A 26752-nucleotide genomic window follows, 5' to 3' on the forward strand; every position below is an offset into this window, starting at 1 on the left:
ACCCTGCTTATTTAACATATTCAGAGTACATCATGAGAAACAGTGTGCTGGAGGAAGCACAAGCTGGAATCAAGATTGCCAGGAGAAATATCAATAACCTCAGATATGGAGATGACACCACCCTTATGGCAGAAAGGGAAGAAGAACTAAAGAGCCTCTTGATGAAAGTGAAAGAGGAGAGTGAAAAAGTTGGCTTAAAGCTCAACATTCAGAAAACGAAGATCATGGCATCTGGTCCCATCACTTCATGGGAAATAGATGGAAAAACAGTGGCTGACTTAATTTTGGGGGGCTCCAAAATTACTGCAGATGGTGACTGCAGCCATGAAATTAAAAGACACTTACTCCTTGGAAGGAAAGTTATGACCAACCTAGATAGCATATTCAAAAGCAGAGACATTACTTAGTCAACAAAGGTCCATCTAGTCAAGGCTATGGTTTTTCCAGTAGTCATGTGTGGATGTGAGAGATGGACTATAAAGAAAGCTGAGCACCGAAGAATGATGCTTTTGAACCGTGATGTTGGAGAAGACTGCTGAGAATCCCTTGGACTGCAAGGAGATCCAACCAGTCCATCCTAAAGGAGATCAGTTCTGGGTATTCATTGGAAGGACTGATGTTGAAGCTGAAACTCCAGTCCTTTGGCCACCTGATGAGAAGAGCTGACTCATTTGAAAAGACCCAGATGCTGGGAAAGATTGAGGGCAGGAGAAGGGAACGACAGAGGATGAGATGGTTGGATGGCATCACCGACTCAATGGACATGGGTTTGGGTAGCCTCCGGCAGTTGGTGATAGACAAGGAGGCCTGGCATGCTGCGATTCATGGGGTTGCAAAGAGTCGGACACAACTGAGCGACTGAACTAAACCACCTTGTCATTTGGGATTCATGAGCACATCCATGTTTACTTGATGATGACATTTTAAATTCTTTTATTCTTTTTGTTTTTTTCTGATTTTCAAGGAGGGTGGCTGTGAGTTAAGAATGCTTTTATATTATGTTTTTAACTTATCTATTTTTGGCACTGAACCATAGTCTTTTTTTTTTACCACATTTTTTATTTTTTATTTATTAAAAAATTTTTTTTCTAATTTAAATTTATTTATTTTAATTGGAGGTGAACCATAGTCTTAATGTCAACATCAGATAACTTACCAAGTTATGTTTCACTGTTTAGTGAAATCAAGTAAGATTTTTCTGGAAATATTACATGTTAACATAACTTGTGCCATTAATTTTTACGATATTTCAGTACAGAATGTTTTAAGCATATTTTAATTTTAATATTGTTTCTGGCAAAAGCTACATGTCTAATATATAAATTAATTGAATGGGGTTTGTTTATATTTTAAGTTTTTTTTCCTCTAAAATTAAAAAACACAGGACTTGTTCTTATGAGTTTGATAGTTAGCTCTCCTAAAATATAAAAATAAATTAAAATTATTTCTCACTTATTTCAATGACTATTTCCCCCTTCACTCTTAGAATATAGTGCCTTCTACTTCACAGAATAAGTAGAAACCATTTTGTGGAAACCAACTCAGCTTCCAGTCCCCAACATACAAACTTAGCTGACTTGTAACTCATCCTTAGCTTCTTATATTTGTTTAGTAACCTGTCTTGTTCAAGGTTATTCCTACTCTTTACTCTTGATACTCTTAACTTCCCTTTTCCTCAGGGACCTCATTCCTCATTCCACCTCATTTCTTCTTTTCTCATGTATTTTAAGACATTTTCTCTCCATTGGTCCAGAGCTTTACCTAGTATTTACTAGTATGTTACTTTGAGTAATTAACTCTTCACAGTGTTGTTTCACAGTGTTGTTTTCATAATATCTACATTAATAAAGACATTAGGAAAATCTATTTTGCAGGATTCATGCAAAGATGAGAATTGTTGTATACAAGGTTCTTTCTGTAGTACCCAACACCTGGTAGGAGACAGTTACTATCCTGTGACGCGCCCCCACCAATGCCCTTATCCTCTTCTGCCTTTCAAAGCCAAGCTTGAAAAATGTGTGCTCAGTTGTGTCCAACTCTTTGCAACCCTGTGAACTGTAGCCTGCCAGGCTCCTCTGTCCATGGGATTTTCTAGGCAAGAATACTGGAGTGGGTTTCTATTTCCTCCTCCAAGGGATCATCCTGACCCAGGGATTGAACCCAGGTCTTCTGTGTTGTCTGCATTGACAGGCAGACTCTTTACAACTGAGCCACCTGGGGAGCCCTTGAAAAAAGTAGTCTACGTTTAACATTTCCACTGCCTCACTACCTGTTCTCCCCTTACCTGCTAAAGTCTGCTTCATTACCTTTCTGCTGAAGCTACCTTGGATAAAGGTCCTTAGTGACTCCCTAATTGCCAAATATTTTCCTTTTCTTTTCAGTCTTACTTGACCTCTCAGAGACATTGGATATACTCCTTGAAATTCTTCATACCTTTGGCTTCCATGATCCTGCTCTCTTCTGGCAATCCTTTTACCTCCTCTTATTTTCCTGTGTAAGCTGATCTTTTTCTCCCCATGATTTCTTTTTTGATTCTTCATTCTTTCACCCTACATACTCACTCTGATGTTATCATCCATACTCATGTCTCTGGCCCCATCCTCACTTCTGAATTTTAGACCTGCACTGTTCAGTACAACAATAGCCATTACCACATGCAGCTATTGAAATGTGGCTAGTCAGAATTGAGGTGTGTTTTAAGTGCAAAATACACACCAAGTTTTAATGACATAGTGTGAAAAATGAGTGTAAAATTTATCACTAACTTTATGTTGAGTACACTGATATATTTTCATATGTTCAAATAAAATCTATTACTGGAAATTAGTTTTACTTTTTTTTTTTTTTTACTTTTCTAACATGGCTACTGGAAACTTTTCTTTCAGTTTTATTGAGATATAATTGGCATACAGCAGTGTGTAAGCTTAAGATGTACAGCATAATGATTTGATTCATACATATCATTAAATGATTATCACAACAAGCTTTGTGAATATCCATCATCACATACAAAATTAAAGAAATAGGAAAAAATTTGTATGTGATGAGAAGTCTTAGGATTTACTCTCTTGACAACTTTCCTGTATAACATCCAGCAATGTTAATTATATTTATTGTGTTGTACATTACAGCCCTAGTACTTACTTAGCTATAACTGGAAGTTTATACTGTCTATCTTAATTTTAATTAACATTTAATTAACTATTTTAATTAACATTAATTAACATTTAATTAACATTTTAATTAACTTAAATTTAATTAACAATTTTAATTAACATTAACATTTAATTAACATTTAGTTCACATTTTTGTTAGTGCTTCTTTAGAGCCATCAGCTTTTGATTGACTATATACCCATAATAGAAGTCCTACAAATACCTCAGATTTTATGTGTTACAAACTTAACTTCTTTCTAACCGCCACACAATTACATCAACATGAAACTTGCTTTTCTTTTATTCCATATATCAGTGAATGGTGCCACCATCGGTTGGACAAGCCATTAATCTGCTTTTACATGATCTCTTTCCTGTCTATTACTCTATTGCCTCACCTTTCAGCTATCAGTCAGTGTATATTCTTCCTTCCAGCCATACCAAACAACATACACAGATAGGTATTCTTAGTTGCCTCTACCTTTTCATATACTACTCCTACCTCATTCCCTAATTTTTCAAATTCTAGCATAAACTCCACTAGAAAATGTCCCCTGACCACCTCCCCAACTTTCTAAAGCTATGTTAATTGTTTTCTTTTCCCCATGCATCCCTATTCATGTGTCATAGGACTTTGTTTTCCCCCATACATCTCTATGCAAAATGTCATACATTTTGACTAGTCTGTCTCAGACTAGTCTACAATTAAAGATAGAGAATGTGTTTCTCATCTGTGTTTCTCCATTATGTAGCAAAATGCCTAGAAAATTGTAATACTGAATAAATATTTTTAATTAATGAAAAGCAATATTTTTAAATTTTTTTTACTTTTAGCCTTATTCTGATCATGGAGTTCAAGCAACATATCACCAGGTTTATGCTTCAAGTGCCATTGCTATGCCTGCACCAGTGATGCAACCTGAACCAATTAAAGTAAGAAGCTTGTTTTGATTTTTTTTGTTGTTGTTCTTAAGTCATATTTCACAGTTTCCAAATTCTCTTCTGGAAAGAAACAGCTTTGGATATTTATATCTCATTTGTGATCTGAAGTACAGGATTAATGAATTCTTTCATATGAAGGAAATACAGTTCTAAATTGGCTATAATTTCTATTAGTTTTGGGGATAGAGAAGAATAGAAAGTTAATGCTTAATCAGTACAGAGTTTCTATTTAGGATGATGAAAAGGGCTTCCCTGATGGCTCAGATGATAAAGAATCCACCTGCAATACAGGTCTGAGTTTAATCCCTGGGTTGGGAAGATCCCCTAGAGAAGGAACTAGCTACCCACTCTAGTATTCTTGCCTAGAGAATTCCATGAACAAAAGAGCCTGGCAGGCTACAGTCCATGGGGGTCACAAAGAGTTGGACATAACTGAGCAACTTTCACTTCGCTTCACTTCTGTTAGTTTTGAAGAAGTTATAAACCACACATGGTCAAAAGTTTTCATTTACTGTAGAGTAAAATATATATGACTTAAGATCTTCCATTTTTAAATATACAATTAAGTGGTATTAATTATATCCACATTGCTATGCAACCATTGTCACCAATATCTAGTTCCAAACTTTGTCATTACCCCAAATAGAAACTCTGTACCCATTAAGCAATAACTTTGTGTTCTCTCTCCCCAGTCCCTGTTAACTTCAAATCTACTGTCTGTAATTCACCTAGATATTCCATATATTCAGAGTTTTATTACGTTAGTGACATGTAACATTTACGGGGAAATGAAAATAGTTTTAATGATCTACTCTTCCAGTTTGGGAATTGTGCTTATGCATCTTAAATTAGATCCAGGCCAAGAGTGGTAATGTAGTTAGATCCCATTATATATTTAGTATATTTCAACTGCCTTATCCTGCTTCTTCCCATGTGACCTAGGTTCTTAGTGAAACTCTTGCATCTTCACTTTCGGGAAATGTGACTATATCTCTAGTAAAGAAGAGATGAACTGTTGAACTGTTATGATGGAAATATGACTCTTGCTTGCAGTATATTCTTTACAATAAAATGATGGAGGTTAGCTATTTCACACTCATATTTTTGCTTCTGACCCATCCCATATGTTGGAACTCAGTCTACTTTAAGGAGTCTTTCATATCCCCTCTCGCCTTTACTGCATTTCTTCATTACTGTTGCTGCTAAGTCACTTCAGTCATGTCCGACTCTGTGCGACCCCATAGACGGCAGCCCACCAGGCTCCCCCGTCCCTGGGATTCTCCAGGCAAGAACACTGGAGTGGGTTGCCATTTCCTTCTCCAGTGCATGAAAGTAAAAAGTGAAAGTGAAGTCACTCAGTCGTGTCCGACCCTCAGCGACCCCGTGGACTGCAGCCTTCCAGGCTCCTCCATCCATGGGATTTTCCTGGCAAGAATACTGGAATGGGGTGCCATTGCCTTCTCCGATTGCTATTGCTACTGCACTGCAAACATGAATTAAAACCATAATTTTGACCTAATGCCAAAGCCTAAAGTGTTGGTAAATGTTATTTATAGGAAGTTCATCATAGGATCAAAATTATCTAAAACAAACTTACAGTGTTGATGCTTTCTCCAGATATACCTCTCTTAAAATAGCTATGCCATACTAGATAATCAGTTGCAGATTATATATTACATACATACACATTATATATATATGTGGGGGGGGTGTATATATATACACATACAAATGATTGAAGTTGTACTTGTTGAATAATTCCAATAGAGGATAGAATGGTATTCAGAAAGAAGAAATTTCTAAAGAATATAAATGTTAAATATTCTTGATTTAAAGTTTTATTCTTCTAGTTGAAGAGTGTATCCTTTTCTATATTTTCTTAAATGTGTGACTAAGAAATGCAGAAACTGTGCAGAGAAAATGTTATCTTATTCTTTATTATATAAAATTATATAAATGTTGAATATAAATCAGAACAGAGGTAGAAATAAATACCTTACTTTCTACATATAAGCATAAAACTGGATTCAGAAACCTGCCTGTTGCATGACTAGAGAAATGCTGCTAAGAGGAACTTTACCCTTTCTATTTTGACATAGATCTTTGCTCTACTATATCGCAGGCTAAAGGGGAACAAAATCACTGACTTGTTTCTATTTTTACTTAATCCATCTTGTTAAGGCTTATAGTAATTCTGGTTATCACATGGGATACAGCCTAGGGAAGATTTTGGTACTGCAAAGTTAAGATTTCAGGACTTGGTAAGAATTGAAGAGCTACGAACTGTTACAGTTAACTAGCTTACTCCAAAGCCCACATCTCACACAATTGTAATTAGATGTCCTCAAATCTGAGATATCATGGATTATCATTTTATATATCACTATGAAAGAAGAAAGCCCTGTATCCTGATGCAGGGTTTTTGAAATATGAAAAGATGTTTATCTCAGAATCAATGAGGTTTGGCATGTTTTATTTTTATTTACTTATTTACTTTTATTCTTTCGCTGTGCCACACATAGGATCTTAGTTCCCTGACCAGGATCAAACTCATACCCCCGCATTGGAAGCACAGAATCTTAACCACTAGACCACCAGGAAAGTCCCTGGCAAGTTTTATTTTTCATTTAGAGCTGCAGGATCATAGGAAGCCTGAGTTGAGGGGCAGAAAAAAACTCACAGTTTCTCTTTTGTTAGAGATAAAGGGAAAAAAAAGAGAAAATTCAGTTAAATAAACTTCAGAATCAAAACTGGAACACAGGGGGTTTTGTATAGTTTTGTACATCCTGTTTTATCTTTCATGGTTGAATGTTCTATGTATCTTATACTCAGTATTCTTCTTTAGGTGATTTGATGGCACTCAATAGAAAATGGTGCCCCATTCAGGAACAGAAAGTCCAATTCTATAGTTTTCTAAAACTATACAACTTTGTAGAAATACTTCACTGTACAAGTTTTACTGGAAACTGTGGAAAATTATCTATTTTTTTATAATGTACTTGTATTATAGAAATATTAATCCACAAGTGTTAAATCAATAGACAGTCTTATCCTAAAATTTATTAAAGTAGACTAATATTAAAATAGTGATATCTGCAAGATTAACCTTTATTCTTCCTATGTAAATTTTCCCTGGTATACCAAAAATCTTGTTGACTTAAAATATAGAAAAGCAGAAATACTCCTTGAAAGAATTTAAATGTATTGTTTTTAAAAGTGTAAGTCATTTTTAAAACTCTTAATTATTATTATAATTTTAATGATGTTAATTGTATACATACAAAAATAAAATTTCATATGTCAAAGCTGTCTTAAAACAACAAATCTAATCAATAAAATACAGACCTTATTCAGAGCACAAGTCTAACCATTATAAATGACTGTCAGAAACTACTCATTGACTGTAAGCCACAGGTTACTGTACTCTATCAAATTAAATAAAATATTTTAAAGCAGATCAATATAGAAACTAGTTGGTTAATATGGTACTAATTAGAATTGTTGTTATTTGGTCACCGAGTCATGTCCAACTCTTTTGCAACCCCAAGTACTATAGCCACCAGGCTCCTCTGTCCTTGGAATTCTCCAGGCAGGAGTACTGAAGTGTGTAGCCATTCCCTTCTCCAGGGGATGAGGTCTTCCTGACCTAGGGATTGTACCTGGGTCTCCTGCATTGCAGGCAGATTGTTTACTGTCTGAGCAACCATGCTGCTACTGCTAAATCGCTTCAGTCATGTCCAACTCTGTGTGACCCCATAGACGGCAGCCCACTAGGCTCCTCTGTCCCTGGGATTCTCCAGGCAAGAACACTGGAGTGGGTTGCCATTTCCTTCTCCAATGCATGAAAGTGAACAGTGAAAGTGAAGTCGCTCAGTTGTGCCCGACTCTTAGCAACCCCATGGACTGCAGCCTACCAGGCTTCTCCGTCCATGGGATTTTCCAGGCAAGAGTACTGGAGTGGGGTGCCATTGCCTTCTCCGCTGAGCAACCATGGAATCCCATTAATTAGGGTATCATTCCCTGATTCAACAGAGTCACATCTTTTATACAGAATTAATTGTTTAAATCAGTAAAACAAAATCATATAATGTCAAAATTATCCCGCTGAACTAGACTATAGTAAGGAACAAAAGGCAGAATTTAGAAAAGAATAAAAGAAAAAAAGGCAGAATGGCCATCATCAAAAACTCAACAGACAGTAAATACTAGAAAGGGTGTGGAGAAAAGGGAACCCTCTTGCACTGTTAATAGGAATGCAAACTGATACAGCTACTATGGAGAACAGTATGGAAATTCCTTTAAAAACTAGGGATAAAACTACCATATGACCCTGCAGTCCTGCTACTGGGCACATACCCTGAGGAAATCATAATCAAAAAAGACAGTGTACCCCAGTGTTCTTTGCAGCACTATTTACAATAGCTAGGACATGGAAGCAATGTAGATGTCCATCAGCAGATGAATAGATAAAGTTGTGGTACATATACACAACGGAATATTACTCAGCTATAAAAAGAACACATTTGAATCAGTTCTAATGAGGTGGATGAACCTAGAGCCTATTATACTGAGTGAAGTAAGTCAGAAAGAGAAAGACAGATACCGTATATTAATGCATATATATGTAATTTAGAGATGGTACTGATGAACCTATTTTCGGGGCAGCAAAGGAGACACAAACAAAAGGACAGACTTGTGCACACAGTGAGGGAAGGATAGGGTGGAATGTTTTGAGAGAGTAGCACTGAAACATATACATTACCATAGGTAACATAGTCAGTGGGAATTTGCTATATGATGCAGGGAACCCAAAGCCAGTGCTCTGTGACAACTTAAGAAGGGTGGGATGGGGAGTGAGGTGGGAGGAAGTTTCAAGAGGGAGGGGAACATATGTATATCTATGATTGATTTATGTTGATGTATGGCAAAAACCATCACAGTATTGTAAAGTAATTATCCTTCAATTAAAAATAAAATTTAAAAGGAACAAAAAGAAAATCTTTGTCTATTTGGGCATTCAAAACTTTTAATATGAATATCAAATCCCTTGGTAATAAGGGTATAAGTAGAGAATTATAAAGTATCTCTATTTCCTTATGACGTTTTTCCATTTAACTCTGAAGTATACTACCTATTCATGAAAACATTTCATATTAAGGATGATATTTAACCAGTTGCCAGGCTATGAGGAAGTTCTTCTAATTAAAGCACTGATTGGGCTTGAATGAAAAACACCTCTTTCACCTTACCCATTGATAAGACCAAATGATTCAAAAGTAAATTGGAAAGAGATTTTACTTACTACCACTGCCTGTTTCTAGCTCAGAGACCCATAATGTGCACTCACCTAAACATTAACAACTGTCTCTACTTTATAGAAAAATTCCACTGCTATCTTCTTCCTAACCATTTCCTCATGTCAGTATCATTAACACATTTTATAAAGCAATTAGAGATTGAAATTCCCTCGTGTTCAGCTGGTCCTAAGGGTAGAAGAGGACAGTCGTAAAGGGGTATTGCATTCTGAGGACAGAAACATAAAAAAACCTGTGCTTTGCACCTCCAAACATACAGGAGGGTAAAAATTTTCGTTTACTGTGCATAGGTCTAACTATAGATAGCCTCAAAGGAGACAGAGAACAATAAAGGGAATCAAAGACTCATGAAACCAATTTTTAGAATTGTCATGGAGAGATCACAGGTCAGGAAGCAACAGTTAGAACTGGACATGGAACAACAGACTGGTTCCAAATAGGGAAAGGAGTATGTCAAGGCTGTATATTGTCACCCTGCTTATTTAACTTATATGCAGAGTACATCCTGAGAAATGCTGGGCTGGAGGAAGCACAAGCTGGAATCAGGATTGCAAGGAGAAATATCAATAACCTCAGATGTGCAGATGACACCACCCTTATGGCAGAAAGTGAAGAACTAAAGAGCCTCTTGATGAAAGTGAAAGAGGAGAGTGAAAAAGTTGGCTTAAAGCTCAACATTCAGGAAACTAAGATCATGGCATCTGGTCCCATCACTTCATGGGAAATAGATGGAAAAACAGTGTCAGACTTAATTTTTGGGGGCTCCAGAATCACTGCGGATGGTGATTGCAGCCATGAAATTAAAAGACGCTTAACTCCTTGGAAGGAAAGTTATCACCAACCTAGACAGCATATTCAAAAGCAGAGACATTATTTTGTCAACAAAGGTCCATCTAGTCAAGGCTATGGTTTTTCCAGTGGTCATGTATGGATGTGAGTTAGACTATAAAGAAAGCTGAGCGCCAAAGAATTGATGCTTTTGAACTGTGGTGCTGGAGAAGACTCTTGTGAGTCCCTTGGACTGCAAGGAGATCCAACCAGTCCATCCTAAAGGAGATCAGTTCTGGGTATTCATTGGAAGGACTGATGTTGAAGCTGAAACTCCAGTGATTTGGCCACCTGATATGAAGAGCTGACTCTTTTGAAAAGACCCTGATGCTGGGAACGATAGAGGGCAGGAGGAGAAGGGGACAACAGAGGATAAGATGGTTGGATGGCATCACCCACTCAATGGACATGGGTTTGGGTGGACTCCGGCAGTTGGTGATAGACAGGGAGGCCTGCCGTGCTGCAATTCATGGGGTCGCAAAGAGTTGGACATGATTGAGGGACTGAACTGAACTGAACTGAAACAGTAAAGTACACACTGAAAAACTATATGAATATGACACTGCATCAAAGATAAGGATAAATAGTATATACATGTATTATGTATAAAGGATATTATATAAGAGGAAATTAAATTTTTAAAAATATATCCCGTGTTCCCAATAATTACAAGCTAAAAAACAGGAATAATGAAGTAGCTGCTAGCCAGTGTAAAAATAAACACTATATGAAGCTGTTAATACAGTGGAAAGAATTAGAAGTTGTTTGTTACTGCATGCTTGTTACCACTGAGAAATAGTTGACTGGCCCTCTGAAATACCTACTGTGAAGCTCAATGACAAACCCATCATTCACAAAGAACTTCCCATTAGGATTTTAGTCTGCCTTATTAAATATGGATGTGCAGTCACATTAGAAGGAAGCATTCAGGGACTTCCCTGGTAGTACAATGGATAAGAATCTGCCTGCTAATGCAGGGGATACCAGTTTAGTCCCTGGTCAGGAAAGATTCCACATGCAGATCTTAAGCCAGTGAGCCACAACTATGAAAGCCCACACACAACAACAAAGACCCAGCACAGCCAAAAATAAATAAATGAAGAAGAAAGCCTTCAGAATGAGAGACCAAAACAGGGGGAAAAAAGGAATTCAGAAGAAACATATAATTCAGGGAGCAAAAAAAAAATCAAAGAAGCATAATAATATCCTCTCAGAGATAAGGAAAAATTTATGACATGTGGTCCATGCATAGTCATCCCAGAAAATACTTTTTTTTTCTAAACCTCTTAGTCTTTTTAATTTTTTAGATTTGTATTTTGAAATATTGGTAATTTCAGATTTATAGAAAAGTTGTAAATAAATTTTTCTAAAGACAGAGGCGAGTAACAATAGAGAAAAGAATAAAGTCAGAAGATAATTCAAGAAGCCAAATATTAATTCTGGAAAAAGAGAAAATGGCTTGGAGAAAATTAGCAAAAAAATTAATAGAAGAAAATTCCCTAGGAAATTAATGACAGGAGTTTCTGGATTAAAAGAGCCCAAAGAGAGATCAAAATGGTGGAGTAGGAAAATGTGGAGCTCACCTCCCGCCACAAACACCTCAAAGATACATCTATGTGTGGAGCAGTTCTCACTGAAAACAAACTGTAAGTCATCTGGCAGAAAGACAGCTATATTAATACAACTAAGTTTGTAAGAAAAATCCAAGATCCAGATGAAATCAGGTAGGAAGAGAAGAGAAATGATCAGGTCAGGACCTGCACACCTGGGAGGGGAAGATGGAAAAAGGAGAGGGATTACACAGGCTCAGAGGAAGTATACAGACTTACTCCCTGGAGAGTGAGGTTCAGTCCCCATTTTGGGTTTCCCCACCCCTGGAGTCTGGCACTAAGAAGACAAACTCAGAATTCGAGTTTGAGCATTAGTAATAAGAATGCTAACTGCATTAGAGGAAAGAGTTGATTAGCACAGTGCCAGTTTTAACAAAGAACTAGAAAATATAAAAAAGAATCAGAACTGAATATGACAAATGAAAAACAACTAGAGGGAATTAACAGCAGACTAGGTGATGCCTAAGTGATCTAGAAGGTAGAAAAATGGAAATCCTTCGATCTTAACAGCAAAAAGAAACAAATTTTAAAAATGAGAACAGTTTAAGGGACTTCTAGGATAACATCAAGTATGAAAACATTCACATTATAGGGCACATTATAGGGAGATGAGAGAGAGGAGTTGAAAACATAGTACATGAAATTATGGCTGGAAACTTAACAAATCTAAAGAAGGAAACAGATGTCCAGGTACAGGAACCACAGAGGATCCCAAATAAAATGAACCTAAACAGACCCACACCAAGGTATATCATAATTAAAATGGCAAAAGTCAAAGATACTGAGATGATTCCAAAGGAAGTAATAAAACATTCAGTTCAAGGGAACCCCCATAAGGCTATCAGCTGATTTCTCTGCAGAAATTTTGCAGGCCAGAGGGAGTGGCATAATACATTCAAAGTACTGAAAGGGGAAAACCTGCAACCTAGGACACTCAACCAAGCAAGATTATCATTTAGAATAGAAGGGGAGCAGGATTGCAGGAGGGGTTAGTTGCTAAGTCATGTCCACTCTTGTGACCCCTTGGACTGTAGCCTGCCAGGCTCCTCTGTCTATGGGATTCTCCAGGCAAGAATACTGGAGTGGATTGCCATTTCCTTTTCCAGGGGATCTTCCTGACCCAGGGATCAAACCCAGGTTTCCTGCACTGCAGGCAGAGTCTTTACCAACTGAGCTAAGAGATATGTAATTTTCCAGACAACCAAAAACTAAAAGAATTCAGCAATAGCAAACCTAACCTTGAAGGAATGTTAAAGGGTCTTTTTTAAGTGGAAAGGGTCACAAGAAGTAAGAATCTATAGGAAAGAAAAAGTCCACCAGTAAAGGCAAATATGTATTAAACACGGTGGAGTAACCACTTAAATAAGCTAGTACTAAGAGTAAAAGACAAAAAATTGTAAAAGTCAACTTATAATTACATTAAACAGTGAAAGGATAAACATGAAGATGTAAAACATGGCATCAAAAACAGAACATGGGCATCTTACTTTTCATAACATAAGATTCAATTTATCAAACCTTAGTACAGAATTGTTTCCTGAGCTTTTTTTGATGACATCTTTCCCTACTTTGAGGACACAGGATAATGAGCAATAGATTTTGTATTCCACACTTCACTAACAATATTTTAAATGTGTCTGTTTTGGAAAGGCATGAAGGAGGAATATAGGGGTATCTTTTTCACTCATGAGATTACTGTTCCTTCATTACTGAGATCTAGCCAAAGCACTTATCTAAGATATACTGTCAAGATTTGCCGAACCCACTCCAGTGTTCTTGCCTGGAGAATCCCAGGGATGGAGGAGCCTGGTGGGCTGCCGTCTCTGGGGATGCACAGAGTCGGACACGACTGAAGCACCTTAGCAGCAGCAGCAGCCAAACCTCAAGGATTTTGTCGTAGTTCTTGTCCTCTTAGATTCTAATTCAGTACTGTCAACTAGCCTGTGCTCAGATTTTACTCATTCTTATATGTGGCTCTCTTTCTTTCCACTGTATTTGATATTTCAGTGTCTCTTTAAAAAAAAAATATATTCCTCTTTACCAACTAATCATGGCATGATTCTCTTTGCCCTCTAAGTTGTCTTCTAAGGGAGTTTTCAATTTTATTCTGCATTTTGGTAGTTTTTAAGTGACTCTGATCCTAGTCCTTTGATTCTTTTCCTATTTTAACTCTAAAACACCACCACCTGGATGAATGTTCACTACCTCCTCAAACTGAAAATCATGAATATATAATTTCTTACATTTTATTTTCAGGATCCTCACCTCTTTTGTGTTAGCTTGCCCATCTTACTTATCCCCTGAAATCAAAACAATGCCTGTTATTTTTCTGACCTGTTTTAAGCCACACAATCTATTTATACTGTTATGTATCCCTTTTTCAGTTCACTAACTTGCTAAAAATGATATACTCATTTCTCTTTCCACTGCCACATCCCTTTTCTAAGCTCTATTATTGCCTAACCAGATTACTGTATATTTATTCAAGGCTTCTCTATCTTCAGTTTCCATCCTTTAGTCATGCATAAAATCTGAATTTAGTTTTTTTAATCTGAGGTGGGTTTTTTCCCTGTTTTTATTCTCATCAACTCTTATCTGTATCCTTACCAAATTCCTGCCATTGCAGTCTTCCTTCAATATTCCCATAATAATCAACATGTTATTCATATATAACTACTTATATTTTTTTCTTTGAGCTGTAATGAATTAGCACCACTCTTGTTCTCTCTAGGCATATTGAGCCTTCAATCAAGCAATTCCATATACAGAGAACAGTTTAACTTCACTTCTCTATTTTTTATGAAAGAACCAGGACATATTACCAGTAAGCTATGAGTAGTAGCTTAGGTATGAATAGCTATATATTACCACAGTATATTTCATTCATTTACCAAATATTTGTTGAGCATCTTTCATGTGCTAACCAATATTCTAGACACTGATAATATAGCAGTGAATGATATTAAGTGGTATTAGACACTATTGAACAGGCCAGAGAAAACCTGGCCTGTCTATAGTTTAGCAAACCAGACATGTTTGAACCCCTAGAATCATGCTGTTCCCAACCTGGTCACCACTAGCCACAAGATTCTAATTTCAATCTTAAATAATTAAAATTAAGTTTAAAATTCAGTTCCTCAGTTGCAACTAGCCACATTTCTATTTTTAATTGAGGTATAGTTAATTTATAGTATTGTGTTAGTTTCAGGTTATACAGCATACTGATTCAGTACTTTTGCAGATTTTCCATTATAGCTTATTATAATAGCTATAATTCCTTGTGCTGTACAATAAATCCTTATTGCATATCTATTTTATATATAGTAGTTCATATCTGTTAATTCCATACCCCTGATTTGTCATTCCTTCCCTCACCCCTTGGGTAACCACAAGTTTGTTTTCTATGTCTGTGGGTCTGTTTCTGTTTTGTATATATACATTTGTATTTTTTTTAGATTCCACATATAAGAGGTATTATATTGTGTTTGTCTTTTTTCTGTCTTGACTCATCTCATTAAGCATAATAATATTCTCTAGGTCAATCTATGTTGCTGCAACTGGCAATATTTCATTCTTTTTTGTGGCTGAATAATATTCCATTGTGTGTATTAATCTGGTTTTCTATTGAATGGCATTTGGATTGTTTTTCGGCTGTTGTAAATAGTGCTGCTACGAACATTGGGGTACATTTATCTTTTCAAATTAGCATCTTCTTTTTTTTTTCCAGATACATACCCAGGAGTAGAATTGCTGGATCATGTAGTAGTTCTAGTCTTAGTTTCCTAAGGAACTTCCATACTGTTTTCAATAGTGGCTGCACCAGTTTACAACCCACCAGCAGTGTAGGAAGGTTCCCTTTTCTGCACACCCTTGCCAACATTTATTTGTAGACTTGTTGATAATGACCATTCACTGATAAGTGTTAGTTGATATCTCATTGTGGTTTTGATTTGCATTTCTCTAATAATTAGTGATGCTGAGCATCTTTTCGTGTACATATTAGCCATCTGTATGCCTTCTTTGTAAAAATGTCTGTTCAAGTCTTCTACTTGTTTTTATTAGATTGTTTTTGATGTTGAATTATATGAGCTGTTTGTATATTTTGGATATTAACCCCTTATCTGCTGTGTGTTTACAAATATATCCTTCCCATATATTCTTCCCATCCTGTAGGTTGTCTTTTCGTTTTGTTTATGGTTTCCTTTGCTATGCAGAAGTCTTTAATTAGACCTTATTTGTTTATTTTTTCTTTGATTTTGCTTTAGAAGACTGATCCAAGAAAATATTGCTGTGATTTATGTCAAAGAGTGTTTCACCTGTGTTCTCTTAACAGAAGTTTTAGGGTTTCATATTTTACATTTAGATCTTTAAACCATTTTGAGTTTATTTTTGTATGTGATGTGATGTAATGTTCTAATCTCACTGTTTTACATGTGCCTGTCCAGTTTTCCGAGCACCACTTGCTGAAACCACATTTAAAGTGCTAAATAGCCCCACATGGTTAGTGACTACCATATTTGACAGTGTAGATACAGAATGTTTCCATCAACATAGAAATTTCAGTCAGGTAGTACTGCTCTAAAGAAATTGGAATATGGAAACTTGAGCCTATCCACAATGTAGAAATATGTCATAGGACAGCTTGGTTCCCTAAATTAAGAAAAGACTTTTGCTCAAAGTGCCAAAAAAAAATGGTAGTAGGAACTAGGTTGTTTCTTTGGCCCAAATTGATATTAACACAAAAACATTCTCAGGATAACACAGATACACGAATTACTCTGTGTTATGTGACTTAGATATCTTAAGTGCCTGTTCTACCAGTGCTAACTTGAACAGTACTTTGGAGGTTTTAGACAACTTTCTAAATAGACTTCTGGCAACCTCTACTTCCTTTTTTAAAAATATGTTTTTAAAACTACCTAATAATATTTTCAAAATAGAAGGAATGTAATTCATTTGTTTCTCTGTTGACCTCTTTCTCATTTCATATATGAAACATTTATACTATTAATATAATGCTAGACTAAAGATTGTGTGAAGTAGATTGTAAGCTCTCAGAGAGCAGGAAGCAGGCCTTTCCTGAGTTCTGACCCCTCCTAATCTCTACTTAAACACTATTGTATAATTAGTACCACATGTTCTGTGAGTATTTATTAAATGTTCATGGATGTTCTACACGTATCTGTTCTAACTTATCTTTTTTTTTTTTTCCTCATTCAGGGTTTCTGATCTATATTCTCCTTCTCTTTACTTAACAGACAGTGTGGAGCATTCATTATTAAGACAATTTGGGCAGCTCTAGTCCAGCTCAACTGATTTCTTATCCAGTGATCCTTGTGTAGCCGAGATCCAGCTTCAATGAACCGGCTAGAAGCTGCCCATTGTGAAACTTAGGGTTAGTTAATACCTCACCATACTTATTTATTCCACTATAAGCTGTCTAAATTTGATGAAATTTGCTTTTTCAGCTGTTCTACAAAATTATTTAGGTAAATGTGGCATGTTGATTTTTTAATGTGTTTATCTAACTGTAGTGACATTTTCTACAACGTGTTTTATCCATTCCATAAATAATAACCACATTGGGAATAGTGAGGTGTCTTTCATTTTCTCTGCTTTGTGTTATTTCTTTTCCTCTCAATCTTTTAGAAGTTTATGTTTCATGTTCTTTGGTATTTATTTTAATATTTAGGATAAGAGTCATTTCTAATTCTAATGCCTTTTATCATATAGTTAATCTTAATGAATCAGTTCTACTGCTTGGCAATTTTGTCATTTTTGTCTAATTTCTTGTTACTACTGCTCTTTAATTTTGCTTCTACCATGGTTTTCAGAATTTTAATAGTATTTATATGCATTTTTAAAAACATTTCCAAACGTTAGAAATACCATCAACATGATCAGTATTTTTGCCTTTTCATGTGATTAATTTGACTATATTAAATTTTTTCTCCTAACATTTGAGATAATGCTCCAGTATCCCTATAACATAAGCCATTTGGTACCAAACTTTATATAATATGGATCACTTAGTAGAATTGTTTTGATTAAAAGAAGGGCTTACCTCTGACATCTTATTACATTGATATTCTTCTGTATTTTGGTGCTCTTTTAATGCTTTAATCTTTTGACCTCTTCTTACATTTTACCAATATTTTCAATTATATATGTGTTCTTAAAAGGACAATTATTTCCATAAAAAGCAAATCTATTTCCTACTCCAAAGAAAAACATTAAATTATAATTATAAAGCCAATTCTTATTATATAATTGGAAAATAAGTGAGGAGAAAAAGCTGTTATTCAAAAGTTATAGAATAAATCGTGCTTTTATTTTTATTTTTTTTTTATTTTTAGTATGAAAAAAATTTATTTTTAGTATGAAGACAACCACCTTCAATCCATTTGTAATTCTTTCCCTGACCTCCTAATTTTAGACAAGAAGGTAAAGCCATAAATATTGGCATTACCCAAATAAATCTGTTTTCCTTTCTTATTCCATCTACAAATATATTCCGTGCTCAGCAGCAGAAATAATAAGACAAGGACCTTAAAGTTTCTCCTGGTGAGTCAAATAGGGAGTTTCTTTTGAAACCATAATTAATATGCTTGCCAGTCAAATGGTTTCATGAAGACAGCATGACCATATGAAATATATACTAGCATATGAGAATTCCATGTACATTAATTTCTGTCAGGTTTTAGAAATGTAAAAAGACTTAAGTCCCACAATGAAATTTCAAAGTTTTTCGTTCTGTAAGTAAAAAGTACTAACTACTGGTATTAGAGGTCTTCTTTTAATAGTACTGTCCTTGAGAACAAAAAAAGTTAATGTTTTGACTTTCAAAATGTTAAACATGATGCTAAACAAATCCTGGATTGTTAATAAAAATTAATGATGCATTATTGGATAAGGAATTTTTATAATTATGCATACCTAGATGTGTTTTTTCAGAGCAATGTAGGTTGTATGTATGCACACACGTATATACATAAAAAGCATATACACATACGTTTTCTCTATATATATACATGCATATAATTCACACATATAGATTTTCTTAGAATTTAGCTTCATTTTGAGAAGCTAATCAGAACTGTGGAAATTACTGAAACCTAAATATATGGAGGGTATCATCAACCTTCTTCATGGCCTAGCTTGGTAGCCCAAATGTGTTTTTCTAAAAACAGACAGATTGGAAGGATGAAACTTCTCCCTACATGTACTAAGGAAAGCTCATCTTATTTTTTTCCTTTCTGTAGGTTTTTTTTTTGGTTGTGCTGTGCAGCTTGCGGGATCTTATTTCCCTGATCATGTGTCAAACCCAGGTCACAACAGTGAAAGCACCAAATCCTAATTCCCTGGCAGCATTGCCTATAGTATATCTTCTATAGATAAATTTGAAATTTTTACTTACTTAGTACCCATTATGAAAGATCAGCCTTAAGACAGCTGCAATTCACTCTGTTTTAGAGTGAAACGGATAATACGTATATCAGTCCCTGTACCAGAATCACAAGGTAATAACTTTACAACCTATTTTCTGAAAATCTCTAATACAATCAGAGATAGAAAGATGGTAGCATGGCAAAAGGTAAAGCATCTTGGGAAATTAAGACTTGTAATTTCCTATCAACTGATTTCACAATAGCTTAGAAAAAGACATATGATTTAGTTTATAACATTGTTTTATAAATTTCTGCCAATAATGGCAGTACATTATTTTCAAACACATTTATAGATGATAACTCCCATATGTTAGGAGTGTTTCCTGGATTTATGCTATGTTTTACTATAGAATAATGAATTTGGGTCACACTAAAATTATATGTATTTTTCCCAGAAGTAGTGCTTCAATAATATTAAAATATAGAATCAAAGGACTAGAAAAAATTTTCAGAAAACATCCAGTTCAACTTTGATATCATGCCTCAACATGCCTTATTGTCATAAATAGTAAATTGCTTGACTGTGAACCTACACTTTGACTAAAATGTACTCTGAAATCCCTGTAGACTTCAAGGAGAAGGGGCCAAATTATACCCTAAGAATGGATGTAATATTCATAATTGGTACTGTTTCTTTCAACTGTATTCAGTGTTTTCATTCCTGTACATAAATTCCTAAAAATATACTTGGCTGTCAGCTTCTGTACTTGCAGGCTGAGTACTACTCTCTGGTTAACAGCTAAAGTTATTGCTTTCGTTGGACCTGCTATGTGTGTTTCTGTCTCTGCTTTTATGTATTGCATAAATTTGCTAATTACTTTCTGCATTCTCCTGCTTCCTCTCAGAAATCAAATGCCATTCAAGATCACTTGTTTTATTGTCATTATTTTCTCCTTTCCATGTGGCATAACTTCTTCAGTTCTCTATTATATATACTAGATTCATGGTTATCTTGATGTTACCTGCTTTCTGACCTGTCAGGATCAGCAAATATAACATAGAAGGTGTAGATTCAAACTAGTGAAATAACAGATTGAGGATTTCCCATATTACCATTCTTTTTAGGCATAATGCTTAAAATAGTATCAATATAATGACAAGCCTGAATTTATCAAAGTAAAGATACACAGTAAGTCATTAAGACATTCTACTTAGGCTGGTGACTGATAGCCATACTGACTTCTGGCTTAATTTTAAAATTTTCCATTTACTGGTTTGTCAGTTTTCCCCATTTGATATGTATTTTTTTAGTTAAAGAAGCTAATACTTGATTATTTACAAATATTTTAGCACATAATTTTCTGAAGGAAGCTAGTATGGTAACCTTAGTTTTGCATTCCTGTCAAAGTGTGTACCCGTGAGTAATGGTCATTCAGTATTTCTCTAAAAGTGATCTAGGTCATAAATATCTCAGTGCACTTTCCCCACTTTGAAAAGAAGGGGTATAAGAAGCTGCCTCTGTATATGTAGGGACTAAAGTCCTTCCCTCCCTCCCCTGCTAAGTCTTTTCCTCACTTCAGCCCTTTTACTTGTTGGTTTTTGTTCCTAAGCAGAAAAAACTGGGGGGACCTTCACACTCCTGAGATGTATGTACCTGTAACATTCCACTATGCTCTTAGGCTTAAAGAGAGGATTTCCAAAAAGATTTTTTTTATTAGACTCTTACTTTTTTCTGCGTTTATTTCTCTGTGGACTAGAGAGGGTGAAATACATATCTGAGAGTTTTTCTTTCCTAGGGAAAACGAACACTTTTCAGGAAATGGTAGGTTTTTTTGTTTTATTTTGTTAAATTTAAGGAAAGTAAAGTATAAAGGCTTCAAAGTAAATGTCTCAAAGTTTTTAGCATTTATTTTCCTCCCATTACTTAGTATCAAGTTTTATGACATTCTTACTAGATTTCTGTCTTTAATATGTTTTGGTGCTTTTTTCATTTTCCCTAAAATTACGAGTGAAAAATTCAAAATACAGTTAACCCTTAAACAACTTGGGTATTAAGGGCACTGACTGACACACACACTGACACACACACCCTACCTGCGTATAATGCATTAATCAGCCCTTCATCTGCAACATTTTTTATCCATGATTCTCCCCTGGTTCCTTACCTGTAAATTCAACCAATGGAGGATTTCCAACAGGATAATGTAACTTGAAAAAATTCAAGCAATATGGGGAACAATGTTTTGACTAAAGGAATCCAGCTCACATAATTAATTGATACTTCAGAGTATCATTCTTCATTTTCACAGCTGCTTTCCTTCTTCCATTTCTGAACCCATTAGTACTCTTGAAGCTTCATGTTTTTCACAGTGGTTCCTAATTATAACAGAGTGATCATTTTCTAGGTATGAAAAAAGAGAACTCAGATAGCTTTTGCTTGACCATGGAATGTTTTATCCTTTTCTTTCTTTTGCTTAATGTATTATAAATATTATAAAAGGAGACTTTAAAAGATGATGGTCAGGCACAGTTATCTTTGTATCTAATTAAAGATCAGATTAAATTAGAAAGGATGTTAGTTAATAGTCATCTTTTTGTAAATCTGTATCTTACTAGATTTCAAAAAGGTTATCTTGTTTCCTCAAAGAATCTCATAAGTATAACTCTAGATAATGAAATACAGACATTTTGGGTTACACTTTAACAGATTTGTACTTTTGAATTAAAACCATTTTAATCCATTGACCTGCTTCTTGAAAATTACTTTCTAACTCATCATCACCTTTGCTTAAATTTTGTGTACCCATTACAGAGAATTCAAGTTCCCTGATTTTCTTCAAAAATGGACTGTTAGGGAAAATATCCAAAATTAATTCTAAAGATCATTTCTTCATGTAAGTTGTCCTGTTGATCTACTTTATTTATTAAACATCTTTCAAACCAAACTTCTCGATACACTCTAGGTAGAAAGTATTAGTCGCTCAGCTGTGTCTGACTCTTTGTGACCCCATGGACCATAGTCCGCCAGGCTCCTCTATCCGTGGAATTCTCCAGGCAAGAATACTGGAGTGAGTTGCCATTCCCTTCTCCAGGGGATCTTCCCAACCCAGGGAGTGAACCAGGGTCTCCCACGTTGGAGGCGGGTGCTTTACCATCTGAGCCACCAGGGAAGCCCTAGGTAAAGGTTGCCAACCATATAGTATGCACTAACATTTTAATCTCAGGTCATACAGTTTCAAAAGACTCTTATCTTTATTGATAATAAATATAGTTCTAATAAGACAAGCTTATCATTAGGGTCTGTCTGAGTAGGGTCATGTGAAAGAATGACACTATATCTTTTCTGAGAGTTTTCTCAGATCTTTTCTCAGAGTTTCATCAGAGACTTGTCATGTTCCAAAATGAACATTAGCTTAATCTTCTCCGAAATGATTGTATGGGTTCAGAATTACGAGTCCTTGTTTTCTAGTACTTATTTCCTCTTGAATCTCAGCGTCACCTTCGTTGATGAGCAGCAGACAGACAATTTGATTATCTTATAGAAATCAAAGCTATTTACCTATAGACGAGATCCTCTGATGTTTTACCAATCATATTAAGTTCTGTTTTCACTTCTCTCCTTCTGGTAGTCAGAAAGATCTTGATTTTGCTGACCTCTGCTCCTAGTTCTTATATGTGGGAATTATATATTTATTATTCAAATCAGGACACTTGAAAGTGGACACTAAAAGTAATTTATTATATAATTTTTGAAATATGTACTTCAGTTCAGTTACTCAGTTGTGTCCGACTCTTTGTGACCCCGTGAACGGCAGTATGCCAGGCCTCCCTGTCCATCACCAATTCCCGGAGTCCACCCAAACCCATGTCCATTGAGTCAGTGATACCATCCAACCATCTCATCCTCTGTCATCCCCTTCTCCTCCTGCCCTCAATCTTTCCCAGCATCAGGGTCTTTTCACATGAGTCAGCTCTTTGCATCAGGTGGCCCAACAAAGTAGATTATCCTATTAATAAACCTATTAAAATAATTCTATTCAAAGACTTTTTCAGAAATAAAATTTTGATATTACAGAAGGCATAAACCTAGATTGTCTCAGGGAAATCGAAATGTAAGTGATCGTACTGATACATTTTAAAAAATGAATGCAATATTAGGATCAAAAAGTATAGTCTGAAAGACATTAAGCCATAAAAAATAGGTGTGAATTCCTCATACTTTAACCCTTGAAGCTTTATGGTTTCTGCCTCAGCCATTGATACAGCTGTATAAGTAAACTGAATTTTGTTCAGGTAGAATAAGCCTGTTTCCCTGTGTTATAAACATGAAATTGCAGAATCTCATAACTGAGGGACTGTAGGGTTGGAGAAGGCAATGACATCCCACTCCAGTACTCTTGCCTGGAAAATCCCATGGACAGAGGAGCCTGGTAGGCTGCAGTCCATGGGGTCGCTAGGAGTCAGACATGACTGAGCGACTTCACTTTCACTTTTCACTTTCATGCATTGGAGAAGGAAATGGCAACCTACTCCAGTGTTCTTGCCAGGAGAATCCCAGCGACGGGGAAGCCTGGTGGGCTGCCGTCTATGGGGTCGCACAGAGTCGGACACGACTGAAGCGACTTAGCAGCATAGGGTCTACAACTGTGGAATAGTCTTTTGATATTAGTCTTAAAATGTAGTAACTTAACCCAGGTAACTCACTTTGCTATATAATTTCTAGGTAGTTCTAAAGAAGAGCTTTCGTTTAGTCATTGAAGATTGTTTCAAGTCTATGATAACATTCTTTGGGAATTCCCTCATGGCTCAGATGATAAAGAATCTGCCTGCAATGCAGGAGACTCAGGTTTGAGCCCTCGTTCGGAAAGATCCCCTTCAGAAGGAAATGGCAATTCACTCCAGTATTCTTGCCTAAAGAATCCCATGGACAAAGGAGTCTGGTGGACTGCAGTCCATGGGATCTCAAAGAGTCAGACACAACTGAGCGAATAAAAACTGCATTAACTTTGTTGATGGATGATAATCTGCTATAAAATGATGCTTAAAATATGTTTTTGCTTACTATATTTTTCTAAGACAAAATAACACCTTATTTATATAGCACTTTAAAATTTATGAGTACTTCACATGCATTAACTCATTTTATCCACTCAATATTTTTGTGGCATAGGCAACTTTCTTTAAGAGAAGTGAAGCTTAGAAAGGTAAAAAGAGTTGCCAAAGATGACATTACTATTAAGTGATAGAAACTCGAACTTCTGATTACTAATAAATAGTCACCTGTAAGGAGGCAAGTGGGAAGTGGTTGTGTGGGGAAATGGGAGGGGAGTATCCTTAGAGAACACATTACTTTGCAGAAATAGTGGTTGTCTTATTCAAGAGTTTATAGAACATCAGTTGTCGAATCACTAAAATTAAATCTTAGATACAAATAAAATGTCTATTCTAATCCCTTAAGCACCTGGGAGTTGGAATCAAAAAATATTTCAATACTGAAGTAAACTTATATCTCTTAAGGTAGCCAGATGCCTCATCATCTAGTTAGTGACATCCATGAATGGATGGAGACTCCCATTGTCCCTACCTATTATCCAGCAAAAGCACAGCCAAGGGAACAGGTATGACAGAATCAGCAGGGAAAGAAGACCCTATTGAGCTTGACTCTAGTCTGGCATGGTGAAGAGACCTGAGACATGTAGAATAAGTGGGAGGCCCTCTGAGGCCCCTCGCCCTCCTTTCTCCCCCACCCCTGTCCCCATGAGGGAACAGGGGTGGGGCCCACTGGCCTTACAGGCCTCTGGTAAAATACTACTACTATGATGGGGATTTTTGCCACTGACTGGGGTTGGGGAGGGAAGAGGGGAAGCTCCAAAGGGCTCTGGATTCTGGCTCTGGATTGTGTTGTTAAAAACAACAGAAATAAAAATGAAAAACTCTGATAAACTTGAAACTGTTTAATCATGCTTTTGTCAAGTAACCTAAGTCTGAAGAGTTCCCCAACCAAAACAGGGGTAATAGAATCATCTTAGAATTTAATTTTTAGATTGTTAATCAAAATTTGTCCTAAAAAGTGTTGTGCTGACCAAGTGGGCTTTATTCCTGGGATGCAAGGATTCTTCAGTATTCACAAATCAATCAGTGTGATACACCATATTAACAAATTGAAAGATTAAAACAATATGATTATCTCAATAGATGCAGAGAAAGCTGTTGACAAAATTCAATACCCATTAATGATTTTAAAAAAAAACAAACTCCAGAAAGCAGGCATAGAAGGAACATCCCTCAACATAATAAAAGCCATATATGACAAGCCTACGGCAAACATTATCCTCAATGGCAAAAAAAAAAAAAAAATCCTCTAAAATCAGGAACAAGGGTGCCCATTGTCACCAGTACTATTCAACATAGTTTTGGAAGTCCTAGCCACAGCAATCAGAGAAGACAAAAGAAATAAAAGGAATCCAGATTGGAAAAGAAGAAGTAAAACTCTGCAGATGACATGATCCTCTACATAGAAAATCCTAAAGATACCACCAGAAAATTACTGGAGGTAATCAATGAATATAGTGAATTTTCAGGATATAAAATACACAGGATCTGGATACACAGAAATCCCTTGCATTCCTATACACTGACAATGAAAGAAACAAGGAAACAATTCTATTCACCATTGCAATAAAAAGAGTAAAATACTTAGGAATAAATTTACCCTAAGAAACAGAAGGCCTATATATAGAAAACTATAAAACACTGATGAAAGAAATCAAAGATGACACAAATAGATGGAGAAGTATACCATGTTTGTGGATTGGAAGAATCAATATAGTGAAAATGAGTATATTGCCCAAAGCAATCTATAGATTCAATGCAATCCCTATCAAGCTACCCATGGTATTTTTCACAGAACTAGAACAATTTCACAATTTGTATGGAAACACCAAAAAACTTGCAATATCCAAAGCAATCTTGAGAAAGAAAAATGAAACTAGAGGAAACAACCTTCCTGACTTCAAACTATATTCCAAAGCTGCAGTCATCAAGACAATTTGGTAGTGGCACAAAGACAGAAATATAGGTCAATGGAACAAAATAGAAAGCCCAGAAATAAAGCATCTATGAACACCTTTGACAAAGGAAGCAAAAATATACAATGGAGAGAAGACAGTCTTTTTAACAAGTAGGAACTTCCCTGGTGGCACAGGTGGTAAAGAATCTGCCTGCAATGCAGTAGACCTGGGTTTGATCCCTGGATTGGGAAGATCCCCCAGAGAAGGGAAAGGCTACCCACTCCAGTGGAGTATACAGAATACTCCAGTAAACAGAATACACTCCAGTATTCTGGCCTGGAGAATTCCATGGACTGTATAGTCCATGGGGTTGCAAAGAATCAGACATGACTGAGTGACTTTCACTTTCACTAGTGCTGGGGAAACTGGTCAACCATGTATAAAAGAATGAAACTAGAACATGTTCTAACACCATATGCAAAAATAAACTCAAAATGGATTAAA

General features: G+C 35.9%; 1 protein-coding gene across 1 annotated transcript in view; it reads left to right on the forward strand.

Annotated features, from left to right (window-relative positions):
* The window catches only part of BOLL (boule RNA binding protein), an 88794-nt gene that overhangs the window by 42906 nt on the left and 19136 nt on the right, over positions 1-26752 (forward strand). The window contains 1 exon segment of the mRNA XM_086347622.1: positions 3990-4088. Within this exon segment, the coding sequence (XP_086203748.1) occupies positions 3990-4088 (99 nt within the window).

The sequence above is a fragment of the Bos grunniens genome, chromosome 2, assembly GCF_055505025.1.
Source record: "Bos grunniens cultivar Pamir isolate PY7600 chromosome 2, Bosgru_T2T1.0, whole genome shotgun sequence".
Classification (NCBI taxonomy): Eukaryota; Metazoa; Chordata; class Mammalia; order Artiodactyla; family Bovidae; genus Bos; species Bos grunniens.